This window comes from Artemia franciscana, chromosome 16, assembly GCF_032884065.1.
Source record: "Artemia franciscana chromosome 16, ASM3288406v1, whole genome shotgun sequence".
NCBI classification, from domain to species: domain Eukaryota; kingdom Metazoa; phylum Arthropoda; class Branchiopoda; order Anostraca; family Artemiidae; genus Artemia; species Artemia franciscana.
Window position 1 is genome coordinate 24,361,681 of NC_088878.1, and position 25,947 is coordinate 24,387,627.

The 25,947-nt window shown below is 32.9% G+C and overlaps 1 protein-coding gene and 1 non-coding gene across 2 annotated transcripts in view; one reads left to right on the forward strand and one right to left on the reverse strand.

Annotated features, from left to right (window-relative positions):
- The window catches only part of LOC136036795 (protein furry-like), a gene marked incomplete in the record, with an annotated part of 187,120 nt that overhangs the window by 58,121 nt on the left and 103,052 nt on the right, over nucleotides 1–25,947 (reverse strand). The window contains 7 exon segments of the mRNA XM_065719126.1: nucleotides 2,806–3,016; nucleotides 7,237–7,420; nucleotides 9,913–10,202; nucleotides 14,280–14,449; nucleotides 17,163–17,349; nucleotides 20,029–20,187; nucleotides 24,744–24,889. Coding sequence (XP_065575198.1) covers nucleotides 2,806–3,016; nucleotides 7,237–7,420; nucleotides 9,913–10,202; nucleotides 14,280–14,449; nucleotides 17,163–17,349; nucleotides 20,029–20,187; nucleotides 24,744–24,889 — 1,347 coding nt within the window.
- Nucleotides 8,959–9,163, forward strand: LOC136037462 (small nucleolar RNA U3). The gene has a single exon (XR_010619958.1). It is a non-coding gene; the product is annotated as a small nucleolar RNA U3 (small nucleolar RNA).

Sequence of the window (25,947 nt, forward strand, 5' to 3'; positions counted from 1 at the left end):
TTTCAGCCATGCAGCCTTACGGGGCAGACTATGTTCAAGTTGTTTATATTGTAGATTAATTGTCAAATAAACGAATTCTGAGCTAATTTCGAAGTTAAATAGAAAGAAAAAGTTTTTTAAGTGATCTTAAACTTCTTCCCATTTTCGTTTAGTCCTTCCTAGCCAGGACAAATACCACAGACGCGAAAGGCTTATTTCAGAACAGTCTCTAAACATCATAGATCGATGGAAGCAAAGGAGAGTAATGTACTCAAACCTCGACTAAGTGGCGGTTCTAGGCCTGGGCAGAGGGGCAGCTGCCCCCCCCCGTTTTTCTGACATCTAATATTAAATTACTTTTTTTTATATATATAAACCTTGGTATACCTAGGTGTATCTTGCCCCCATCGATTACGACGCCTAAAACAGTTACTGTCTCGACATACGATTTTTTTTTTTACACAATATTACAGAAATTTGTATAACAGCTTCAATGGCTTTTATTTAACTATTCTTACATTTCCCAGAATCACCGAATTTTACAGTAGGCCTACCGTTTTTCTCCACCGTTTTTTTTTTTTTTTTTTTTTTTTTTTTTCAACCAATAGTTTAATCCCGTTCGTATCAAAATGACAAAAAAAAAATGAAGGACAAAGTGCTCAAAATGAGGGTAACCTGAACTTTCTCTAGTGTGACACTAACTTTCTATAACTTTCTATAGCTTTAAAACCAACCAATTTATTTCGACTAAGAATTACGATAAGCATAATGCAGTTGGCTGTTAAGTTTTAAATTACTAGAAAATGGATCATTGGCCATTGCAGGCAAATAAGAAAAATTGAATATTTCACAAACGAAAAAAGTTCACTAATTTATTTTGGTGAAATATAATTTTTGCCGTGTTTCGTTATCTGGTGTCGCTGTTTTGTTCTTTTTTTACTTTTCTTCTTTCTTATTATGGTTATCACTGTTTCCCTTTACTATCGATAATCTTAATTTTATGATTGTATTATTATTATCATTTATATGAAATGCTTGAATTTACGATGTAGAGCCTAAATAATTTAATTTTGTGGGGTCGTTTTCTTCTTAGACAAACATAAGCTTCTAGAGCTTATGTTATGGATACCATTTTGGTTTTGTTGTAACTACTTTGTTACTAAACTAGTTTAAATTGAGTTCAATACGCATTTCTCAGATCTTTTCTTTCGTTTATAATCCAGACTTTTTTGTCGTTGAGCAAAAAAACTGCAAGTAAAAATGGGTATAAATAAAAATATTATAATACTGAAATTTCGTTTCTTCAAAAATCTTGTCAAAACTAAGATAAGCCATGCACAATTCAAGCATCCACAGAAACGGGTCAGTTTTCTTTAGTATATCTTTATCTTTATGGTACTACATGGTTCATTCTTCAGTTTTCACGATCATTTTCACTTGACGAATTTGTCCCGCCTCCCGGATTTTGACGAAATTACGCCACTGAGTTCAATATTTACATTAAAAATACACAGAATTAGTTCATGTAGTCCTATATATGCAGTTATGCAAGTTTTAGTAGTAGTAAATGTCAAATTTAAAAAAAAAAAACATTGGTGAAAAATAAGCCAGGCAAATAGGCACCGAACATATGACACCAAAATATGGCACCGAACAGCTTAAGGAGGCTTAGCTTTCCTTTTAATGTGCAGCTGTCTTCGGGAATCAACAGATTGCTAATGTTTGAATCTTTACTAACGAAGACTGTTGTCAAATTTGACTAATTAATTTTTGTTAGTTTTTTCAGGATTTGACGTGGCAACACTGACACATTGTGGTGCGGCAATGAAAACTTCTCACTTTTAAAATGACCAAATAAAAACCTTAGAAAAATGTGGTTTTCAAATATGAATCTAAGATGGGTCCAGGGATTATAAATATGTTTTTTTTATGTTCTTGGTACTTCAAAACATATGAACGCGTCAAAAACCGAAGCAGGTTCGGAACATAATCGAAAATGAGACTATATAAAAGTACTAGTTTTATAGTTTTATATATTCTAAAAGTATTTAAAAAACTGAGTATGAAAAGTTATAAATAGACCTAACAAAAAGTACTGTATTTTCATCCACAGTGACTGCCCAGCACAATGTCGGGGCTATAACTACAAAGATAAATTCCATGAAAATTAAGCCCGTTTCCTCATCCAATAATATAGCATAGGGTTGTGAATCCCCGGCCTACGCTTTTGAAGGCTACAATAAATCATGATTTTAGTCTTTCTCTTAATAACATATAAAAAAGGTGTGTTTATGTATGAACATTCAAAGATAGGCCTAACAGAAATGTACTGTATTATATACATACAGTGACCTACCAGAACAATGTCAGGGCTATGACTACAATGATAAAATTAATGAAAACTGAGCCTGTTCTTCGTCCAATAATATAGCATGGGGTTGTGAATCACCGGTCAATATTTTCAAGATTACAATAATTCACAATTTGATGTTTATGTTAATGATAAATAAAAAAAAAAGCATGTTTAAGTATGAAAATTAAAAAATAGGCCTAACTGAAAGGTATTGTGTTGTTTACTTAAAGCCCAGCACAACGACAATAAAATAAATTAAATGAAAACTGAGTCTGTTCTTCGTCAATAATATATCATGGGGTTATGAATCACTGGTAAATATTTTCAAAGATTTATATTTTATATCTGATTCTAATGTTTTTATCAATAATATAAAAAAAGTTTGTTCAAGTATGAAAGCTTATAAATATGAAAACTTACATAGGCCTATCTTTTAATTTTACAGGCCTAGAAAAAATGTGTTGCGCTTTTACCTGCAGTGACCTCCCAGCATAATGTCGCGAAGGTGACGACAAAGCCAAATTCAACGAAAATTGAGCCCATCTCTCTTCTAATATAGTATGGGGCTGCGAGTCACTAAAAACCCGAGCTATGTTTTGGACAAACGATTCCAGTTGTTTAGAAGACTGAATGCTCCATGTTTTTGACGTTGTATCTTCATAGTTCCAGAAAGGCTGACCCGCTCTAAAAGTCGCCACGTTTAATAAAATTGCAGATAAAAGGAAGATAGAAAGTTACTACACTTAGACAACTAAAATCGAAACAACTGCCTCTAATCCCTCTTGAGGTAAATGGAATAATCAAATAAGTAAAAAAAAATTGGTAGCTGTTCCAAAGAAATTATTACCAGTTGAAGATAATTAATATGCTGCGTTTAAATACAAATAACAAAAAAAAAAAAGAAAAAAATCTAGTAAAGAAGATGCGTCTAAGGGCGACTTTAAAAAGAGTAAACAAACGAAAATCTTTCGTCTGTACATAACAAGGCACCATTGACACATATGAAACAAAAAAAGAAACAAAAAGCACGGAATAAAACGAAAAGAGGAGACATTCGGCTAAAATTTTCGCTTCGGCATAGTCGATCAGTTTAGCTAAGGTCTTCTATTGGCAACTTGATGTAATCACTTATTGTTGAAGGCTGGTGTTACTGCTATGCTGTCGTTTAAAACAATAGATGGTACATGACATTCTTGTAACAGAATTTGCTCTAATACAATGGCTTCTTATTTAGTTTTAGAGCTTTTTTTTTTTTTTTTTTTTTTTTTTTTTTTTTTTTTTTTTTTTTTTTTTTTTTTTTTTTTAGCTGCGTTACATCTGAGCAAAAGGATTCAAATATGTTTAAGAAGCAAAAGTACGAAGTTACAGTTTGCTGCAATTATTTAGATTAAAAGCATGGCGTAAGGTCACACGAGGGGTGACTAAGTAAAGAGCGAAGTTCAAGCTTAAAACTGCAGAAAGCAAGGAAAGTGAGGTTATTAGTTAGTTCAGTATAGACACCGACGGATCCATGGGGGCCGAGGGACCCCCAAGAGCGGTGACTAAGTAAAGAGCAACGTTCAAGCTTAACTGTAGAAAGTGACATTATTAGTTAGTTCAGAAGACACCGGCGGATCCAGGGGGCCGGGCCCCCCAAGATTTTATCTCGAGCCCTTTCCCTGCTTTTTTTCTTTTTTTCACACTTTTTTAGAATAAATTTGTCAATTATTGCAACCTTCGTCAAATTGAGCCCCCCCCGATGTTGCTCATTGGCCCCCTTGTCACATTGCCCCCCCCCCCCCAAGATGTTGCTCTAGATCCGCCCCTGGGCATAGAATCACTTAAGCAGAGTTGTTTCGTATTCCCGTTTACATGGATTATGTTGATGGAGTTTGTCCTAAGGAACACATCCTTGTTTTGCTCAACAGATTGGTACAAATGTAAGGGCTGATTACGCAGGAAAAATCTGCCACCAAGCCATGTTATGGGAATCAACCCCCCCCCCCCCTTAGATTTGTCACATGTGCTGTGAAAAAGAAACATGTGACAGTATATTAGGCATTCCCAGTATTAGACAATTGTGATCTTCTTCAACAATACAAAGGTGAACCTTGAACACGGAAGAGTTGAGTAAAAAGTAGGGACCATGATTTTATAATTCAAGGTCTCAAATAGCTAAAAACATCCTTAATATAATATATAACCAAAGAAATTCTAACCCGTTTTCTGACTGTCCATCTCACAGACAGTAGCCCAATGATGCTTTCAACCGCTCCAGATCAGACACCAAGATAATTGAGCAGACTATAGATAATTGAGCAGATAATTGAGCAGACTATCTGAATAAATATTCTTTTAATAGTTGTCCAGAATATTTTTTTAAACCCTTAACTTCATAGTTTAGGTCTACGTGGCAACATTGAATTAGGAATGATGTCAAATAGACCAAACAACTTTATATTTACATAAAGGAGTTTCCAGATCAATTCCTTTCTAAAGAGGATATAGCTACCTGTTAGCCCCAAAACCAGCAGAATAGAACTAGTCTTTTTGTGTCAGAAAGCACTTTCTTCAGATGAAGTCATAATAGGGTTTAAATGACTTATTTAAACCCTATTATGACATATTTAATAAACCCAATATTATTCAGCACAATATTTGTTCATTCTTCTTTATAAAATAAAAATGAGAGACATTGTGAACCAACTAACTAAAAAGGGAGCAAAAAAAAATAGTCCCTGGGTACATAAATTAGGACAGTGAACCTCATTACTTGGCAGTAAAATCTAAAGAAATTTTCATTGAGAACCTGAAAAGAAACAATTTATTTGTACTCACATCTCTATTGTTGACAAACTACTAACTCCAACTGCCCTTCCTAAAATCCTTCTCAATTGTCGTCAACATCCTTCTTTATTAAATCCCCCTATTAACAAGAATCAAAGCAGAAACACATTGACAGCGTAAGTCAAAGTTAAACCAAGAAGAGCAACTTTTGGTAAAAATTGATTCTATCTTATACACTTTTTTTATTATTATTACAAAAGGCATCATATGTAGCAATTTCCTTTAAAATGAGCCATTACACAGCTCTCTATGATTTCCACAGAAAAAAAAAAAACGGAAAAAAAGATACTGTTGATGCAGAATATCATAGTTCAAGCCAATTTGCTTGTTTTTCAAGCCAACATATTTTATTTGTTATTTAAGCCAAGAGAATCTAAGTTTCCTACATAGGAGTTTCGGAAAAGGCGCATCTAATAGTGTACTTTGTGTTTCGTTCTGACACCATTTTCGGGAGTTATAGGTTAATGTATTTTTTAATATGGTATATGATCGTCTCTTACTAGGTTGCTAGCTACCGTTGTAACTCGGATTACAAACAGGAGAAAGTCTATCGCTTTTTCTTAGTTGGAACAGTAAGAGACAAAGTGCTAATTGTGTTCTAGTCTTGAGAAGGCATGAGGGTTATGAGCCCTACTCATGTTTATTTTTGCTCGTTTTGAGTTTGAATCGGCTATTTACTGTAATTTCTGTTCGTTTTGAGTTTCATTGTGTTGCGAGAGCAACACTTTGGTTTAGTCCCGGTTATTTTTTTTATTTTTTTTTCTAATGTTAATCAACACTACAAACTATGGGTAACACCAGTGCATAGTTGGTTTCATCGTTGTTGATCATTTTGAAACTTGCTACTTTATTGTCATAATTCAAAAAAATTCTTGTAAAATTCAATATTTCAAAATCAAATTCAATAATTCAATAAATTATTATTCAAACCTGAATAATATTCAGGTTTTTGGCAGTTAAAGGGCAGTGTTATTGTTTCAAACTCGAAAATACGAAAGTTCCCAATTCGAAAATACTCCAAAATACGATTACACACTTTTAATGCATACTCAACTCAGGAATATGCGCATTTAACCTTGAAAATAAATTATTTTCTACCCCTAATTAAAGCCACTAGTAGTGATAACAAAAAAGACTGGAACATCTCCACGTGAACACCTACTAATAATTGCATGTAAAGCATAAATAAACAAATAACTTCAATAGGCCCTATCCGGTACATCAAACTCTTCCATCGGAGCCCGAATGGTAGATAGAAGTGCTATCTACCAGAAAACAAAATTTTATTTCCAAGGAATTGGAGATCCCAGTCCAGGACATTCGACTTTGGAAATTCCAGGGGTTCTTTGAGCTAGCATAATGGGCATCAGACAATTTGAAAATTTTATTTTCCTGATTATTAAGTATATTGAGAGCAGATCCAAGTAGTTATGTTTTAATTATACAAAACTTATTATCATATGATAAATTTTCCTTACTAGACATTTTTTTTCTAAAACACATCTTTTTTTCTTAGAAGAAACTATTAAATTACTATCCCCTCCCTTCTACGCAGCAGCTATCAGAAGCTATAGCTATAAAGAAGTCTACCTATCATCTAATTGGATTATGTATATATACATGTATATATATATACATATATATATATATATATATATATATATATATATATATATATATATATATATATATATATATATATATATATATATATATATATATATATATATATATATATATATATATATATATATATATATATATATATATAAATAACTATTATTTTCGCTTTGAGCCATTACTCCCTATTTTCAGGGAACATTAGGTCTCTAAGTTGAAACCTATAAAATTAAAAAAGGAAATTTACCGATTAGGGTTCTGAACGGCTCAATGATCAGAAGAACAGCTGAGTGCAGGCTAGATCATAGTTCGACTTGGTGACCAAAAATGCAGTACAATCTAGCATTTTTATTATGAAAAGTTTGAGCTAAAACTTCTACTTCGGGGCCTACAAACAGATAAATGCCTAAGAGAAAAAGCTAACAACTTAAGGAGCCTATCTATTAAAACAAACATACTTAGATGAGATGAAGTTGACGAGCGACTTAATCACTTCAGTTAATCGTTTTTGAAGCCCTTCACCAACAGCTGCAGCACGTTCGTCTGCCTTCTTCTCGTCCGATTGACCTTCATCAGTCTCAATTGCTGGTATGGTGAGTGGGACTGCTTCACATATAACTTCACTGACATCACGGGTAGAATCTGAAATTGTATGTTCGATTTTGACACAAACAAGCAATTGACGTTACTAGTTCTTACGGTAAACGGAATGCACATAGTGTTCTAAAGTATAGCCGAAACTATGTCAAATAAAAAGATTATCTTTACTAATTCGATGTTTTCACACACCGAATTCAACTAATCTTGTACACACCAAATTCAATAACTCTTTGAACCGATAGTTCTGAAACTTTTAAGGACTCAGTCATGGCTGGCCTCTCATATAGCCTAGAATGCAGATACGCCTCTCAAAAGTGACTAATAGATGAAGATTGACAAGATGATTTTTTTTTTACTTTCGAACCAAAAATAACTTTTGAACCATAACTTTTGAACCATAAATAACTTTATATACAATAAATATTTTACTTTATATAATAATATTTAACTTACTTATATATAATAAATTTAAAAATAAAAAATTTATAGTTTATTAATTTTTATAAATTATAAATTTGTAAATATAAATTTAATTTATAAATTATAATTATTAAATTTAATTAATTATATTAAATTATATTAAATTAATTATATTTAATTTAAATTTATAAATATAAATTTATAATTTATAAATTTATAAATATAATAAATTTAACTTACTTATATAATAAATATTTAACTTTATATAATAAATAAATATTTTACTTTTGAACCATAAATAACTAAATAATAACCATTCACAACTGTCAAGATCACAATGTAAATCTTCTAATCAACATAGGGAGGCATATTTCACAAACGATGTTTTTTTTTGCACTAATATCAACTAACTCTCGAAAGAATGTACAAAATAGATCCTTTTACTTTAGGCAAGAAAAAAAATAATGAAATTTTTTTTTTATGAAAAAAAATTTTACATAAGAAAATAAAGCAATGGAAAAGATGGTAACGAAAATTAAAAAGATCGAGCTCATTATCCTTGTATATGGAATTGAGACATACATAATGGAAGAAAAACAACTTCAAATTGATAAAAAAAAAAATCAAAGAAAAAAATTGTTAACTTTACAAAAAAAAAAAAATGAGTTTATTGTAAAAATGACCTTCATATTTTTAAAAACTATTCCTAAACAGTTTTTGTCAATCTTAACGGTTCTGAGTCCACGAATATCCATTAGACAGCTAAGTTAATGTTTATGCATTAGAAAGAGGAGGGAAAGGGGGAAATCCCCCCTCATAGAAAATATACATAAGGAAGAGAAAACCAAAATGCTTAATCCCGGGTAGCGAAGATCCAATTTTAGTAAGAGCTGGTAATCATGTAAGGATATGCCCTAATTCAAGTGTATGTTTGTTGTCACATGCTCAAAGAAAGCTGTTTTTTTATTTGCCGAACTCTTCCTTTTCTAAAAAACTAAAACTTACTCTCGTTTTACTTTGTTATTATTATTAACTGTTTTTCAAATTTCGAAAACCTTAATATTAACGATATAATATAACTTTCTTTGCTATATAATTAGCCAAATCAAAATCCATATTTCATACAATAAAATTCAAAATTGGGAATTTTATCCCTTGTGAAGATGATACTTCACAGTATCATATCTGTAGTATGATTCCTTAGGTTCCAGTGGGAAACCGACTCTTCCACAAACCACGATGATGAGCGGAAACATCTGCCTCTGAATTGGAAGCAGACTGCCTCTGTCTTATGGCAGAACCTGGTCACAGGACCGTTCCTGGCTGTTTTGTTAATGACTGGGAAGAGAAAGATGTAATCCAAGTCTTTGTTTTCAGAGCCGTCCAAGCCGAGTGGTTAGCCTCCAAGAACTGAAATTTTTTGTCCGCGAGGAGAGGGGTTCGAGTCCTGGTGTCACTGGTTATTTGGTTTGGAACGGGGGTCAGTGGCGTGACTCTCTAAGCTCAGCAAGAGTCGATCCAATTCTAAATGGGTGCCAGAAGAAATCTAGAGAAGTTAAACATAAAGGCTCTGCGAAGGCAGACGATGGCTGGCCCCCAGCCCCCCCCCCCACGTTGCGCTTCGTGACTGTAAGGGCCATGGTATGGAGATCAGCACCGCTGGTATGGACAGTAAAGTTCAATGCCATATTAGGTACCGCTTTATTTAGATTTTCTGCATATAAAGAAAAACAAATTTATTTATTTATTTATTTATTTTATTTCTAACCCGTCATACAATACAAAGTAAACAGAGACGGAGTATACAGACAAAACGACAAAAAAAAAGGAATATGAGAAAAAAAAAAAAAAAAAAAAAAAAAGAAACATCACAACAATGGAATAATTTATATCACTTTAAATATCACTGTACAGGAATACATACATACATACATGCATATTTAATTCCCATCAAAAAAAAAAAAAAAAAAAAAAAAAAAAAAAAAAAAAAAAAAAAAAAAAAAAACTCACTACAAGAGAATACACAACACACAAGAAAAATAAAGAACACATGAGTATCTAACTACAAAAAAAAAAAAAAAACCTATTAAAAAAAAATAACTACAAAAAAATACCTAAAAAGTCGAATTCCACAGCTGTGGAAGATGGGACGACGAGCTTCAAACCCAATCCAGCTGCTCTATTCCTCAATAAAATCTTTCCGAGTGAGGTATAGTCGTTATGGCCTGTGAGTACCAAGAGCAAGCTAATGAGTAGATTTCGACAGTGATCAGATATTATTGGCCTAGAGTTGTCCAGTCCCAAAATGCACATGTGCAAAATCAACGGAAGGTGGGCAGCCCAGTCAACACACTCTAATCCATCGACGACCAAATCATTGATAAATAAAAGGGCCAAGTTGTACCTAAACGAAAAATTATAATGAATTATTAAAAAGTTCTACTATAATAAACTATTATGATTAACAAATTATAATAACATTATAAGAAAAGCAAATTATTATTTGAAAAAAAAATACACTGTCTGTGAGCCTATCATTAGAAATAATAATTTCCTATAATGCTAGTCCTACTATTCATAATTTGTTATGTTATTCTTATTGTCAATAATAATGTCCTAGTAAATTTTAATCCATAGACGGCCTGATAAGTAAACGAGTTGAATTCAATTCAATTCAATTCAATCATATATATTTAAACAAAAACACATAATTACATGTACATAATCTACCAGGAAAGCATAAAAGTGCTTGACTAGGGCAGAAACTTAACTAAAGAAAAATTAAACAATCAACTAACAGAAACAACGAATCAACTGGATTTATCAAAAAAGAAAAAAAAAGAGAAAAAAAGGGGGTGACGAAGAGAAAGAAAAGAAAAAAAATAAAAAGAAAAGAAAAGAAAAAGACCCAAAGAGGAGGAATTGTACCTGCAAGAATAATTATATTATAAAATTAACTCCTGTAGTAATATTCCAATTATTTTCTTTTTTGGTAAAATCAATAGATCACATGTTTTTTTCCATTATTCTATAAAATATCATAGCCTACTTATTTCAAAACATAACCAAATGGAAATTAAAAGTAAAAACAAGCAAAATTATCACCTTTTAGACGATGGTACCACCCCCAGCCCACATTAATACGATGCAATCTGCCTTTAATATATAATTAATTTCCAAGAATCTTTATTATTTTACACTAAACACAAAGAAAAGAAAAAGAGAAACTAAAAACAAAGAAAAAGAGAAAGCTCTTCTGAAAGAGTTTGATTTTAGCACTTGTAGAAAACAGCCATATACGAAATATCAAACCTTTCACTAACAGACTGGAAGGATTCATAGTGAGTCTATTTTGGATCTTTTAAAGTGGTGACAATAACGTTTTCGGAGCACTAACATGCAGCAGACATCCATATACAGCGATAGGTCTGATGCATGACTTGTATAGAAGAATGATCAAACTGGATGGCAGAAGGTTTTTACAGCAAAGAGTCAACCCTATCTTTCTTGCGCAGGGGGTTCTCACCAGATCGAGATGAATTTTCTAAATAAGATCTGTGGAGAAGTTAATCCCTAGGAAACGAAGTGAGTTGACTCTTTTTACGGCTCCATTCGTGAAAATGAAACTCAGGTGTATGCGCTGCACTTTCAATCGAGATATCAACAGCTCCTTTGTTTTTGACGCATTGAACTTGACCATCCATAATATACGAATATTTTTATGTTATTAAAAGATTTGTTTGTAGGTGTTAGGGAGGCTTGGGGTGGCACATCGTGTTTTGTGCTTTGTGTGTCGTCAGCAAAGTGATGCAAAGTGCTTGCAAGGTTGTGTCCCATATCATTATGTACACGAGGAAAACAGTAGGCCACAAGATACTACCCTGGGAAACGCTTACCTTCATTAAACGTTCACGAAGAATCAACCGAAATCAACCTGCAGAGGACTTTTAACAAACCTCTGTAGACTCCATAAACATATGATTTCATTAGTAGGCCACAATGTCATACTCTATCAAAAGCTTTAGCGAGGTGGAATGGAATAGCCTATTGTATATTTCTTCTATAAGTTCAATCCACTCCTAGAACTAGGATACTAGGCAGTCAAGCACTAAATATTTTTGCCAGAATACATATTGATGGTTTGGCAGTCACCTAAAAGGTCCACTTACTACCGGTATTGATAAAATACATGATTGGAAACACGTGTAATATACTTAAGGCACGCAATATGCATAAAATGCACACATAATAAAAACAAAAATGGCAAAGAGCACACTGCCTTGCCGGAATACAAGTAACAAACGGCAAAACAAGGAAGAATTATTTTAAGACTGTGAAGACAAATTTCTAAATAAATATACCGTCTCTATATCTAAGAACAAAGGAGATGTGAAGTGGAGGCCATACATAAAATTGCTGAGGATCTGGAAGATGCGGCTAGACAGCGAAAAATATTATACTGGCATGTTAATAAATTGAAAGGGAGTAGCCAAACTGGATTAGTCCCAGTTAAAGATAGAAATGGCGCCACAACTAGTGATAAGGAAAAAGTTAAAGAAAGATGGGTGGAACATTTTGAAAATGTGCTAAACCGAGATATAGTTGCAGGAAAAGATATAGATGAAAATGAAAAAGTTTGTGATACATTGGATGTGAAGGAAGATTTGTTTATTGAGGAAGAATTAGCGAGGGTACTAAAAGGATTAAGAAGTAATAAGGCTCCAGGGGCTGATAGTGTGATAAATGAGTTTCTTAAATATGGTGGCTCTGAGGTTAGGAATAAGCTAATGAAGATTATGAACATGATACTTGAAATAGGAGAAGTACCTAATGATTTTAGGAAAACCTTATTAAAACACTGTATAAGAAAGGTGACAAGAGTGAGTGTCGTAATTATCAAGGCATTAGTCGGGTCTCTGTAGGTAGCAAATTACTGAGTAATATGATATTTTTTAGACTGAGAGATGCTGTAGACAAAGTTTTAAGGGAAGAACAGTGCGGTTTTAGAGAAGATAGAGAATGTGTCGACCAAGTTTTCACTCTTAGGCTAATAATTGAGAAGTCCCTTCGTTGTCAAACACCTTTGGTCCTCAGTTTTATCGATTATGAGCAAGCTTTCGATTCTGTTGATAGAAGAGCGTTAGCTCTTCTATCAACAGAAAAATAAATTAAAAAATAAATTATGATTTGTGCTATGTAAAAGAATAATACTGCTGCGGTTAATGTAGGAAATGAGGTTAGCAACTGGTTTTGTATTAAATCAGGAGTTCAGCATGGGTGTGTTCTGTCCCCCTTTATATTGATCATTTTGATGGACTTTGTCTTAAGGAGCACAGGAAAGGCAATTGGAGAACACGGAATCAAATGGGGAGGAAAAATGCTCCTGGACTTAGATTATGCTGATGATTTGAGCACATTAGATGAAAGTGTGAGCAAAATGAATGAATTTTTAGAGGTTTTGCGAGTTAAGGGTCCTAGAACAAGCTCGAAAATTAATGTGAAGAAGACTAAGTCACTAAGGCTAGGAATAAGTGAAGATGAAAAGGTGACGTTGGGAAACGAAAAGATTGATCAGATTGGCAGCTTCACTTACCTTGGTAGTATTATTAGTAAAGACGGTGGGAGCAGTGAAGATGTTAAAAGTAGAACAGCTAAGGCTTAGGGTGTTTTTTCACAGTTAAAAAACGTTTGGAAGAATAGAAAGATAAGTCTTCAAACCAAGATTAGAATATTGGAAGCTACAGTGATGACAGTGGTCGAATGTGGTTCTGAAGCATGGGCGCTCTGAAAAGCAGATGAAAATTTGCTAGATGTTTTCAAGAGAAATTGCCTGCGGATTGTTCGGGGTACTGGGCTGACTGACCGTATTTCAAACAGTAGGTTGTACGAAAAACGTGGTTCAATCCAGCTTTCTAGGGCTATAATGAAAGAAAGGTTGAGATGGCTAGGCCATGTTCTGCAGATGAAGGATGACAGATTGCCAAAGATTGTCCTTTTTGGCGAACCGTCTGGGGCTACACGGAAAGCAGGTCGTCCTTGTCTGGATTGGGAGGATGTCATAAATAAAGATTTAAAGGAAATAGGAACTTCATGGGAGGGTATAAAAAGGGAGACCTTGAATAGATTAGGCTGGAGGAGGAGCGTGTGTAGGTGTGTTGGCCTCAGGCGGCTTGGTGCTGCAGTGAGTTATTAGTAGCAGTAGTAGTAGTAGTAGTAGTAGTAGTAGTAGTAGTAGGAGTAGTAGTAGTAGTAGTAGTAGTAGTAGTATTGGTTATGCAATGTAATATATTGAATCATTTCTAAATAAATTTTTTCATGATATTTCCTACCTCATTTCTAAAGTATGGATAAAATTTGTCCTTATTTTAAACAACATCCCTAAGGATCCATTTTAAAGGAAGCCCAAGCGATCATTGAAAAACAAAAAACGTTAGGATTAGTATGGAAAGTGGTTTTGTTTTTCTTGGATTAACAAGCGTACCTTTGAAACACCATTACAGGTTGTGAACTATCCGGCAGAAAGTCAGTCAGTTGACCATAATAGCCACCGTATTCCGGCATTGCAACCGGTCGAGGCTGAAAAACATCAAAACATTCTGCTTCGGCATTTTGAGCGCGCATCACAACCACAGACTCGTCAACACTGACTAGCTAAAATATATAAAAACCTTAATAAATTTGCTTGACTAAATCGTTAACTAAACACCTTAAAATTTTGGACTAAAATGTTTAAAAATCCTTAAAAAATTTCACTAACTAAATCCTTCACTGAAATCCTTAAAAACATTTGACCAAAATTCATAAAAATCAGTAACACATTTTAGAGGCCAATAAAACTAAATCAAGGTCTAATTCAAATCCCCCCTGCTCTAATCATTCTAGGTTGCAGAAACACACTACTTCCTCTTTTCTCCACGCTTTGCGAGAAAACAAAAGATTATAATTCAATTTTTTCCCAAAAGATGAGTATGAATTGAAGTTCAATAAGACTGAATTTTGAATTGAAGTTCAATAAGACTGAATTTTGAATTGAATAGGAAATAAGAAGCTTAGAATAAGAAGAAACAGGAAATATTTAAAAACAGCATTTCCAAAGACCTTCCAATTGAACCCCCAAGTCTCACTGGCTATACAATTGCCTTAAATATTGGTATCATTTTTAGCATCAATTTGGCAATTCAAATTCAAGATAAGCCTAATTAAATAAATAATAAATTAAAGGTTGCAATATTTTTGAAAACCTTACATTTTCGTGAATTTACAGTAATTTTTATCAACATCAGCATTAAGCTCATAGCTTCATTAGCATTAAATAAATTTTATATTTTTTTAATTTATATTATTTAAATAGCTTGTGGTTATAGTAACACATAACGGCTTATTTTTTTAAGTTAAATGACTTTATATTATATAATTATTTTAACATTTATATGTTTGTCAGCATCAGTATTAGGCCTATAACTTTCTAATTAGTTGTAGTCAGTATAGCTTATTTTCGGATATTCCGATGCTCTTTTAAAAACGTACTAACAACAAACACCTAATTTTAACCAGACTGTCCCATTACCGGAGGATTAAAAGATTTTCTTTTTGAGGGGGGAGGGTTCGAGAAAACGAAAAATGATCCTTTCTTTAAATCTTTAAGAGATGTATAATTTTTAATAACAACTAAATAAGATTTACTCAAATCAATTCAACAAATCAAATCAATTAAAAAAAAAAGCTAGAATCATAACAACTAAATACAAATCTATTTAAATCGATTAAACAAATCAAATCATTCAATAAAAACAAAAAACCTAGAATCAATATAACTGTCCATAACGTTTAGCAGCTGGATCGCTCCACTATCAATTCCTTTAGCGATAAATTTACCTCAATTCCAACCTCTCGGCCACTACTAAGCAGGACAAGACGGAAAACCCATAAAAAATAAGCTACAAGTTGGTTTAACATTTAACTATATTATTGAGTTAGCAGATGTTTTGTATAGGGTAATCATACTTCGTGATATTAACTGGGTAAATTGGTATTTATATAAATTATCAAAGTTGCAAGAGCCCCTTCTAGACCCTTTTTGCCTTCCCCCCAGCTCAAATTTGGTTTCTTCAAAAATATTGTCAAAACTAAGATAAGTCTGTATCATTCAAGTATCCACAGAAACGGGTAAATTATCCGGGTCAATCTTCATTATTATATCTTTACCTTTATGGTACTATATGGCTCATTTTTCAGTTTTTACTATAATTTATATTTGATTTGAAAAAATTGGCTTCAACTTTGCCCCCCCCCCCTCAAGGATTTGACAAAATTATGCCATTGATCATGATACTGCATATTTTGACATGTTGCTGCTCTTCCGGTATTTTTTGGTTTCCAGTTCTTTTGACCTAATTACTGTAACTTCAAGAAAAGGGATACTAAGAGACCTTAAAGAGTAAACGATGTTTGTTTGTCCTCTTATCCTACACATGAGAAAAACGTAGGCTTTATACCAGCGTCGAAAAAGGTAACAACAGAAATAAAATGAACAGAATATATTTAAGTACAATATTACCAAAGACCCATCAATTGAACCCCCAAGTTCACTGGCATTGCAATTGTGTTAAAAATTGGTAAAATTTTTAATGTTAATTTGACAATTCTCGTTCAAGATATACTTTAGAGTCTAGGGACTGACCAATATTAATTACTTCGTAGTGTATCTTTCAGAAACTGGCACTGTTCAAACGTGTTGACATATTCATCTCTTTAGTGGTGGCAATTGGTAAAAGGAGACGGAAGGGTATACCCCTCCCCTAGGTTATAAAAAGATACCGCGTAAAAACGTATCTAACCCGCTTTGTATGTATTTTTGCTCAACGTTAATCTGCTTGTATTATTATTAAATCTTCACCAGGAAAAATCCCCCCCCCCCTCTTGCTACATATTTGTGAATTGACATAAATGTGTCCTTTCAATTGTCTCCTGTTTTATTGGTAAAGTTACAGTGAAGTCCCCAATTTCGGATTTAGTCATAAAGTTCTCAGTTTCAAACCAGCAGAATTTTTTTCATAATTTATTGCGCTTCTGAAATTAGTAAAAGGTTAAATAATGGTTTTTTTTACAAAACACAATAAATAAGCAGGACTTTATTATTTGATATTATTTGTTTGTAGGCGTAATTGCCGCATTACCCAATAAAGTATTCATAAAAAACAAACAAAAATCCTGATACTGGGCTATTTTATTCACATTCCAACTGGCATTATATTTTTAAGAAGTATAGGTCTTGGACTTTTAATACTCTATCTGTCTCTTTTATGTGCAAGTGACGCAAGCAATGACCACAGTTGTCAACAAAGCAAGTACAACCCATCATTACCTTTCGTTGAAAATATGGCAAAGCTTCTTCGACTGGAGCCGGCGTAACTGGAGTTGAACGCGCACGATCACTTCTTGGCGATGATTTGCCTTCTTTTGTCGATGCAGCATACAGTGATGACTGGCCGCTAGCTAAACTGGTAAGATATGTAATTGTTGATTTCACTGTGCCACTCTCAATTGTAAAACTGCAAATAGGAATCAATTATTTCTGTTTTAACTACGTAAAACTTGCGAATATACAACATTCTTTGCTGTCCCATTGTCTTTGCATATAAATAGATTGTCAGGTTTACCGACTCTTGAACATGCAACATATAATGGTCCATGGGAAAACAATCTGTATTCAGATCTATACCTCATGATTCTAATGATTGCCCTTGAGCTTTGTTGATGGTGATTGCTAATCGACCATTCCCTGTCCCGGTGTCCCGGTCGTCATTTATATCCCCCTGTTTCCCCCGGTGTCCCCGTTGTAGTTGTGTCCCTGTGTCCCGGTCGTCATTTATATTCCCTGTGTCCCGGTCGTCATTTGTATCCCGGTGTCCCGGTCTGTATATACATTCGTTTTTTAGTTTTGTTTTTCTCCTTTATTTTTTTCCTTTTTTTTCTTTTTTAGTTTATTTAGATTTTTAGATTTTTTAGTTTTTTTATTAGTTTTTAGTTTTTTTTTTCTTTTTTTTGTAGTTTTTACCTTCTTTTTAGTTTTGTTAGTTTTTTTTTTTACTTATGTCCTGGTCGTCATTTATACTCCCTGTGTCCCGGTGCTTTGTTGATTGCTAATCGAACATTCCTTTTGTCCTGGTCGCTTTCTCTTTGAGTGTCGTCATTTATTTTTTTCTTTTTTAGTTCTTTTAGTTTTTACCTTTTTTAGTTTTTTTTAGTTTTTTAGATGAAAATTTTTTTTAGTTTTTTCCTTTTTTTCTTTTTAGTTTTTTTATTGGTTTTTACCTTTATTTTAGCTTATTTTTCAGTTTTTTCCTTTTTTTTTTAGTTTTTTTTTATTTTTTATTTTTTTTTAGTTTTTTACCTTTTTTTAGTTTTTTTAGTTTTTTACTTTTTTTAGTTTTTTCAGTTTTTTTTTTAGTTTTTTATTGGTTTTTACCTTTATTTTAGCTTATTTTTCAGTTTTTTCCTTTTTTTAGTTTTTAGTTTTTTTTAGTTTTTTACCTTTTTTTAGTTTTTTTTAGTTTTTTAGCTTTTTTATTTTTTTTATTAGTTTTTAGTTTTTTTTTGTAGTTTTTGCCTTTTTTAGTTTTTTAAGTTTTTTAGCTTTTTTATTAGTTTTTAGTTTTTTTTGTAGTTTTTGCCTTTTTTTAGTTTTTTTTCTTTTTAGTTTTTTTGTAGTTTTTACCTTCTTTTTAGTTTTGTTAGTTTTTTTTTTACTTATGTCCTGGCCGTCATTTATACTCCCTGTGTCCCGGTGCTTTGTTGATTGCTAATCGAACATTCCTTTTGTCCTGGTCGCTTTCTCTTTGAGTGTCGTCATTTATTTTTTTCTTTTTTAGTTCTTTTAGTTTTTACCTTTTTTAGTTTTTTAGATGAAAATTTTTTTTAGTTTTTTCCTTTTTTTCTTTTTAGTTTTTTATTGGTTTTTACCTTTATTTTAGCTTATTTTTCAGTTTTTTCCTTTTTTTAGTTTTTTTTATTTTTTATTTTTTTTAGTTTTTTACCTTTTTTTAGTTTTTTTAGTTTTTTTAGTTTTTTAGCTTTTTTACTTTTTTTATTAGTTTTTAGTTTTTTTTGTAGTTTTTGCCTTTTTTTAGTTTTTTCAGTTTTTTTTTTAGTTTTTTATTGGTTTTTACCTTTATTTTAGCTTATTTTTCAGTTTTTTCCTTTTTTTTAGTTTTTTTTTAGTTTTTAGTTTTTTACCTTTTTTAGTTTTTTTAGTTTTTTTAGTTTTTTAGCTTTTTTATTTTTTTTATTAGTTTTTAGTTTTTTTTGTAGTTTTTGCCTTTTTTTAGTTTTTTTAGTTTTTTAGCTTTTTTATTAGTTTTTAGTTTTTTTGTAGTTTTTGCCTTTTTTTAGTTTTTTTAGTTTTTTAGCTTTTTTATTTTTTTTATTAGTTTTTAGTTTTTTTTGTAGTTTTTGCCTTTTTTTAGTTTTTTCAGTTTTCAGTTTTGTCACCTGATCCAGTTTTTTCAGGTGACGTCACCTGATCCATCCACAGATCCACACACAGACAACTTATTTTTATATATATAGATATATATATTTTAACTACGTAAAACTTGCGAATATACAACATTCTTGGCTGTCCCATTGTCTGTGCATATAAAAAGATTGTCAGGTTTACCGAATCTTGAACATGCAACATATAATTTTCCATGGGTAAAACAATCTGTATTCAGATCTATACCTCATTATTCTAATGCTTGCCCTTGAGCTTTGTTGATGGTGATTGCTAATCGAACATTCCCTGTGTCCCCGTCGTCATTTATATATCCCCCTGTGCCCCCCGGCATCCCCGTTGTTGCTGTTGTTTCCCTGTGTCCCGGTCGTCATTTGTGTCCCGGTGTCCCAGTCTGTAATTTCTCTTTGAGTGTCCTGGTCGTCATTTATATTCCCTGTGTCCCGGTGCTTTGTTGATGGTGATTGCTAATCGAACATTCCTTGTGTCCCGGTCGCTTTCTCTTTGAGTGTCCCGGTCGTCATTTATATTCCCTATGTCCCGGTGTCCCGGTCGTCATTTGTGTCCCGATGTCCCGGTCTTTAATCTCGTCAGTCGACAAACATGACGTCAGCCGACACACGAACATGACGTCAATCGACACACACACAGACAACTTATTTTTATTTATTTATAAATATATATATATATATATATATATATATATATATATATAATTAATTTAATTGTTTGTTACCTTTCCTTTCCAGGATCTTCTGCACTTCTTCTTTTTGTGTGAATTGTGCCTTTCTCAACTGAAACAGCGGATTCAACACGAAATACTTCCGCAGATTCTGCGTTATTACCAGACGTAGTCACTCCCCCAGTGTTATTGTCCCAGCCATTGGAAGGTTTCCTGTATGAACAAATTTTAGAATTCTTAACCGCAATCTTTAGAAAAATTTAATTATTTCTTTATCAAACAATTTCCTTTATATAGTTTTTGGCTAAGGCCTATTATATTTCAAATATTTTATCATTATTCTTCCTATACCAGTCATTATAACTCTAATATTGGCAGCTATAGAAACACATAATTGCATGGTAAAATCACTATATATTCCTTGGTGAGTTATAACAACTTTTCCTTTCTAGAGGAAAGGGACTCACATTTCTAGGAAATACTATCCATTTCTTTAAGGAATTACAATCGTTATTCATTGACGTATCGAGTAATCACCGTTCAAGAGCATACATACGAGAAAGAGGGCATTGGGGCCAACCACGTAGCTATACGATTATGCGCTTTTTAGATGTCTCGACTGATTTCTTATGTTTCCACATAATACCAACTGTTCACATTTTACATGTGCGTTGCAAAAAATGTAATGCGGTGCGTTTTCTGCACATCATCGCCGCCGCGGTGAAACCGCAGACTCTGTTCACAACAAAAGTTATATTTCTTAGCTGTCTCATTATGGTCCTATATTCCAAATTTACCAGGACCTTTGCAGTTGGTCACTTATTCTGCATCTGAGTCAATATATTCAATTTTTCAAAAAAGTTTACCCTTCATGATCCCAGACATAGGATATTGCATCTTCCCCGTGACTTCGGCCCAGATACAATTCACAGTGTAGATCTACATAGCCTACGCTGCGCTATTAGAGTAAAATTACCAAAACAACATTTACATTTGTCAAAAAAGGGTGGGAACACAGAATAGTAAAACAAACATCTCCCCCATTCCTTTTAGTGGATTGTGAGCTTTGGTCACACTTTGGTGGATAGCTTGATACCAAAACAGTCCAGTATACTGTTCACAACAGCCTATCAGACAAATTCGTCTCTCTCGAGATTTCCTCCCAAGCCTTCTGAATTAAATAGGATCTTTTATGCTTAATATCTGCCTTTCAACTGCCTCCATGTTCTTTTCTTCCAGGATCCGCATGCGTTTGATTTTTTCAACGCAAGCGTCTTGTGGAGAACCGCAGGGATAAGTGGCTAGAGACACATGCGTTCTTCCGACAAACGCAACTCGCAGTGGTTTTCCACAAATCCGTGCTCTGTGTGAATAGTAGGATAAGCAGATTTTTAACAGGTTCTTACCCTCCCCCATAAAAAAACAACTGCATATTCGCCAGTCAACATTCACTTGTAGTAGGAATTTAAATTGCTTCTGAAAAGCCAAGTAAATGTTACATTATACATTAGTAAGAAGCTAAGTAAACTGTGAAGCGCTTTCAGTAGATGAAAAATCAAAATACATTTTTTGACGTTTTTAAAATTTTTCGATGGAAATGCTTAATGAGCTAAACAACTATTTGGAAAAGTGAATTTCGTTTAAATATTAAATGTTTTGACTGAACTAAAACAACTAAAACAGTTTCTATTTCCCTTAAATCTTTCTTTACAACACCCTCCCACTCCAACCGTGGACAACATGCTTTCCGTTTAGCCCTAGACGACTGGCCAAAAAGGACAATGCTGTTTACTAATTAGTAAACAGTAATTCGTAAACAGATTGGTATTTATATCACAATTCATATAATTGACTTACCAATAATGACCTAAACTAACTACAAATAATTTTGACACTGAGAAAATGTATTATTATTTTGGGTAAATATATCACAGTTCATTTTCGACCGACAAAACAGCGCTGAGAAAACGTAGTATTATTTTGTTGAAAACGACCGATAACTCATACTTTAATTGAGAATTTATCATTTTTAAGAACTCAAAAAATGTTTAAATTTGAATTTGCGATAGAAGCGATTATTATATTCGTAAAAAGCACAAAAAGTGGCATCGAGTGGTATGTTCACTTTATTGGTAAGTCAATTATATAAACTGTAATATATTTACCAACAGATTACTAAACAATATTAAGTAAACAGAATTCGTCAGTTGGAACAGAAAAACATAAGGTCACGAGCTCCAAGGTGTTTGATACAGCTCTGTTGGAAATGCAATTCGGATAGAATTGTTTGTTGATACAACAAGGAAAAGGGAATCTGCTAAAATAGTGTTGCCTCTTATGAAAAGTTCTTTGTTTAATGACACACGACTAGTTTAAACAACTAGTTTATCTATTAACTATGAGTTTTAAGTGAAAATGTTTCAAAATTTAACGATTCTAGTAACAACTTTTTCCTTAATCGGTATCCTGTAGCTAGCCTAGGTTATAGACACATATTGACAAGGCTTGAAATATCTGACCTACAATAATATCCAGATCTAAGAATCAAATTATACTATGTTTCATTCATTCTTCGCTTGGTTGATCGTCATAACCAAAAAATTCATATTTATAATAGCATCTAAGCCAGTAAATCAGTCACACTTCTCATGTGATTTATTACTTACCGTGACATAGCAAATAGAATTTCCATGTGGCATATTCCCAAAGTTAAGGGAGATCTTTCATAAAAGAAGAAAAAACTAAAATCATCGAAAGTTATTCATAGGCAAATTAGAAAAATAATCTTACATTAGTTGCTGCAAAACAACTATTTGCTCCCCCCCCCCTCTAACAAAATGTATGTCCAGTTAACAAAACAGTCAAGAAGTTTAAAGGAAGAAGAAAAAAGAAGGTCAGATCTTCATCTTTGTGGAAGAAGGTCAATCGTTGTCAGCTTTGACAGGGAACATAATTCGGGTTTGAATTAAAAAAAAAACCTTATTGACCACAAAACAAAACATCTATGTCCGTCTCCCCCTCCCCAACTGAAATGACAGTAAGTAACGCCAAACAGCTTTTTCAAAATCTTCCACTGAAACTCTCATTCTGATACTATAATTCATTAAATAACTTATTCTTTTATTATTATGTTTGTTAGTTTATTAATAAACATCAATCTATCTATATAACACCAGTTACGAAACGTGAATTTATGTATCAAGGCAGAGACGCAGCACCGATCCCTGCAATAGCAACGTCCCGATTGGCTTGGCATAAAAACAAAAAACAGGGTCATAAAAGAGCCCCCCCCCTCACCCAGGGAATTCGAAAATTGTTGACCAAAAACTACACATTTCTTTGTTATTTTAAATCTATTCACTAATATAATTGATCTTTCAGTCCACCTCACCTTCAAAGCTCAAGTTTGTTTACACTTGCAACTAGAATCTATTGTTACGATACTGTCGATATGGTTTTTATCGATAAACTTTCAACTTGCAAATGAACTTAACTTCAACATTCGTCGAAGACTAACCTAAAATTTACCAGATTTTTTTGCGGGCAACTATGCCCGGTCTGAGTTTGTGTATCTTATGTTGATAGTTATATACGGTTTTACGATGTATACAGCTTTTTTGTTCATTCTTCTTGTATATCAGGTTTGATAACCTAGCAAGGTCGCTGAATCATTTATTTCTATTTTCATTGTATATAATGCTAATAAGAGGCCCTTGGTTTCTTCAGACGTAGAAACTTCATAATTTATCACTAGCTTTATTTACAACATGATGAATGGCAGAACATAATAATATATAGATTCAAATTCCAGTATTATTGTAAATTTCAAACAATCGTTTGAACAATAAACGAATATACTATTTCGGATTCCCTTACTATTGAAAATGTCAAGCAGTCGTTTGACCTGACTTCATCTTTCAAAAAACACGGGTTGGGGGAAATGCTGTTTTTTCTTTTTAATTTCATTAATTGCATGGATACAAACATATATTTTTCTCAGCTTGGTATGAATTAGCCATTTGACGGCAATAAATAACTGTAAATTAGGTTATAAACAATTAAGAAATGTGGTTTATTAAGAAATATCCCCCTCCCGAAGAACTGATTTGTTTCAAGGTACAATAGCCCCTAAAATAAATTAAAAAAAAAACACTTGTAGCCAATTTCTATACTCTAAGAATGAAAAAGAGAAAAATGATAAGAGTAAAGAAGAGAAGAAAAGAAGAAAAAACGAAAGAACAGAAAGAAAATATAGTAACTCAGTTTATTTTTATTTTTTACCAAAAAATCAAGCAGTAAAGATCTAAGACTTTAACATCCTGTTTCTGAAGAGTAGTTAGATTGAAATGGATTTGCTCTCAAGTACTCCATTGAATTTCCTCTTTTTCGACGGAAGCAGGAACAGAGGTAACACGCGTTTTGGGTGAGTTGGTAATTGGAATGAACTGTTGGTAGAAAAGGCTGTTGCAACCAGGAGCTGGGTAAGAACAGAATTTTTCTCTTTCTTTCTTTTCTTCTCTTCCCTTTCTTAATTTCTTCCTTACTTAATGATATATATTAAGCGGCGTATTTGATTCTAAAAATAACTACAAGATGCATACCCTAGCCAAGCCACCTACTTTTTAGGAGTCTACCTGGGGGTGATAAGTTCCAATATAGGCTTGAAAACTTTAAACGCCATTCCTATACACAAAATCGGTGAATTAGTACTGTTTACAATTGGACATAATGAATGACATTTTGATGAATAAAAATACTAAAAGGAGTACCTATTACTTGTGATCCTGTAATAGGGTGGGGTGCTAGTGCGCTCAATTGTGTAGTTGATCGACTCCACCGCCTGTAGCTCGTTCATTAACTCATCCAACAAGCGTTCAGGGTTTGCTCTCCCAATGTATACACAAACACGTTTAACCTAAAAAAAAATTTAATAAGGAAACAGATTGTTCTAATTTTAACTAGTATCTTCCGATAGTTCGAAAACCCTAAATTGTTCGGAATTAATCAGCAAGAAAAAAAAAAGACAGAAGACCCTATCAGTGTAGCTCTGAACAACTCTATGAAATAGGAGAGATTGTTGGGGTAGGTCACTTATCAGAACTGAGTATTAAAGAAGCTAAAGGATATTGACAGGGGTATCAGATAGAAGTGGCAAAGACAAAATTGCGATCCGATTTTATATTTATTTACATTTATATATATATATATATATATATATATATATATATATATATATATATATATATATATAGTGTGTGTGTGTGTGTGTGTGTTACTGTGAATGCTATATATATAGTATACAATGTTTGTAGTAAGTAAAAAAAATGGATAACGAACACATGCCTAATCTACAGTTTCAAAGGTAAAATTTAGAGTTTAAGCATGAACGTAATGTATTAATGCTCAATATTTAAATGAGTTATATTGAGTACCTCTAGACACCTCCCAAACCCTAAAATTAACACGTGAGTTATCGCTGTAAAACTCTTAGAACGATGATTTCCATAATCGAGGTAACCCGGCCAAACATCCTGCTTAGAAGTGTCAGAAGAGTTGTATTCTACCCTCGCCGTTTTATTTTATTTTCCTCTTTTTTCAGAACTTTCCAACCCTCTTTTCTACAGCCACTACCCATAACCCCGAAATTAAATCTAAAGGGTTTCATATAGCAAGTGGTTGAGTAGGTATTTGTTGATATTCTCGCGAGTGGGAAGCACAGTTGACAGGAAAGGATAACCACAGATAGTACACTTTTGGTTTAAACCACCAAGCTTTGGAAGGAAAAAAAGAAGAAAGGGTTGTTTATTTTTCTGCAACGGAACATTCATTCATTTTAAGATATTTTTTTTTTAATTGACACCCTAAAATTACCTGTAGCAACATTTATTTTTCTGAAATTCAAAATAAGCTGATAGATTGGGCGTGTGACTGCTCCTATTAGGTGCAATATACAGTTATTACAGTCAATTCGTT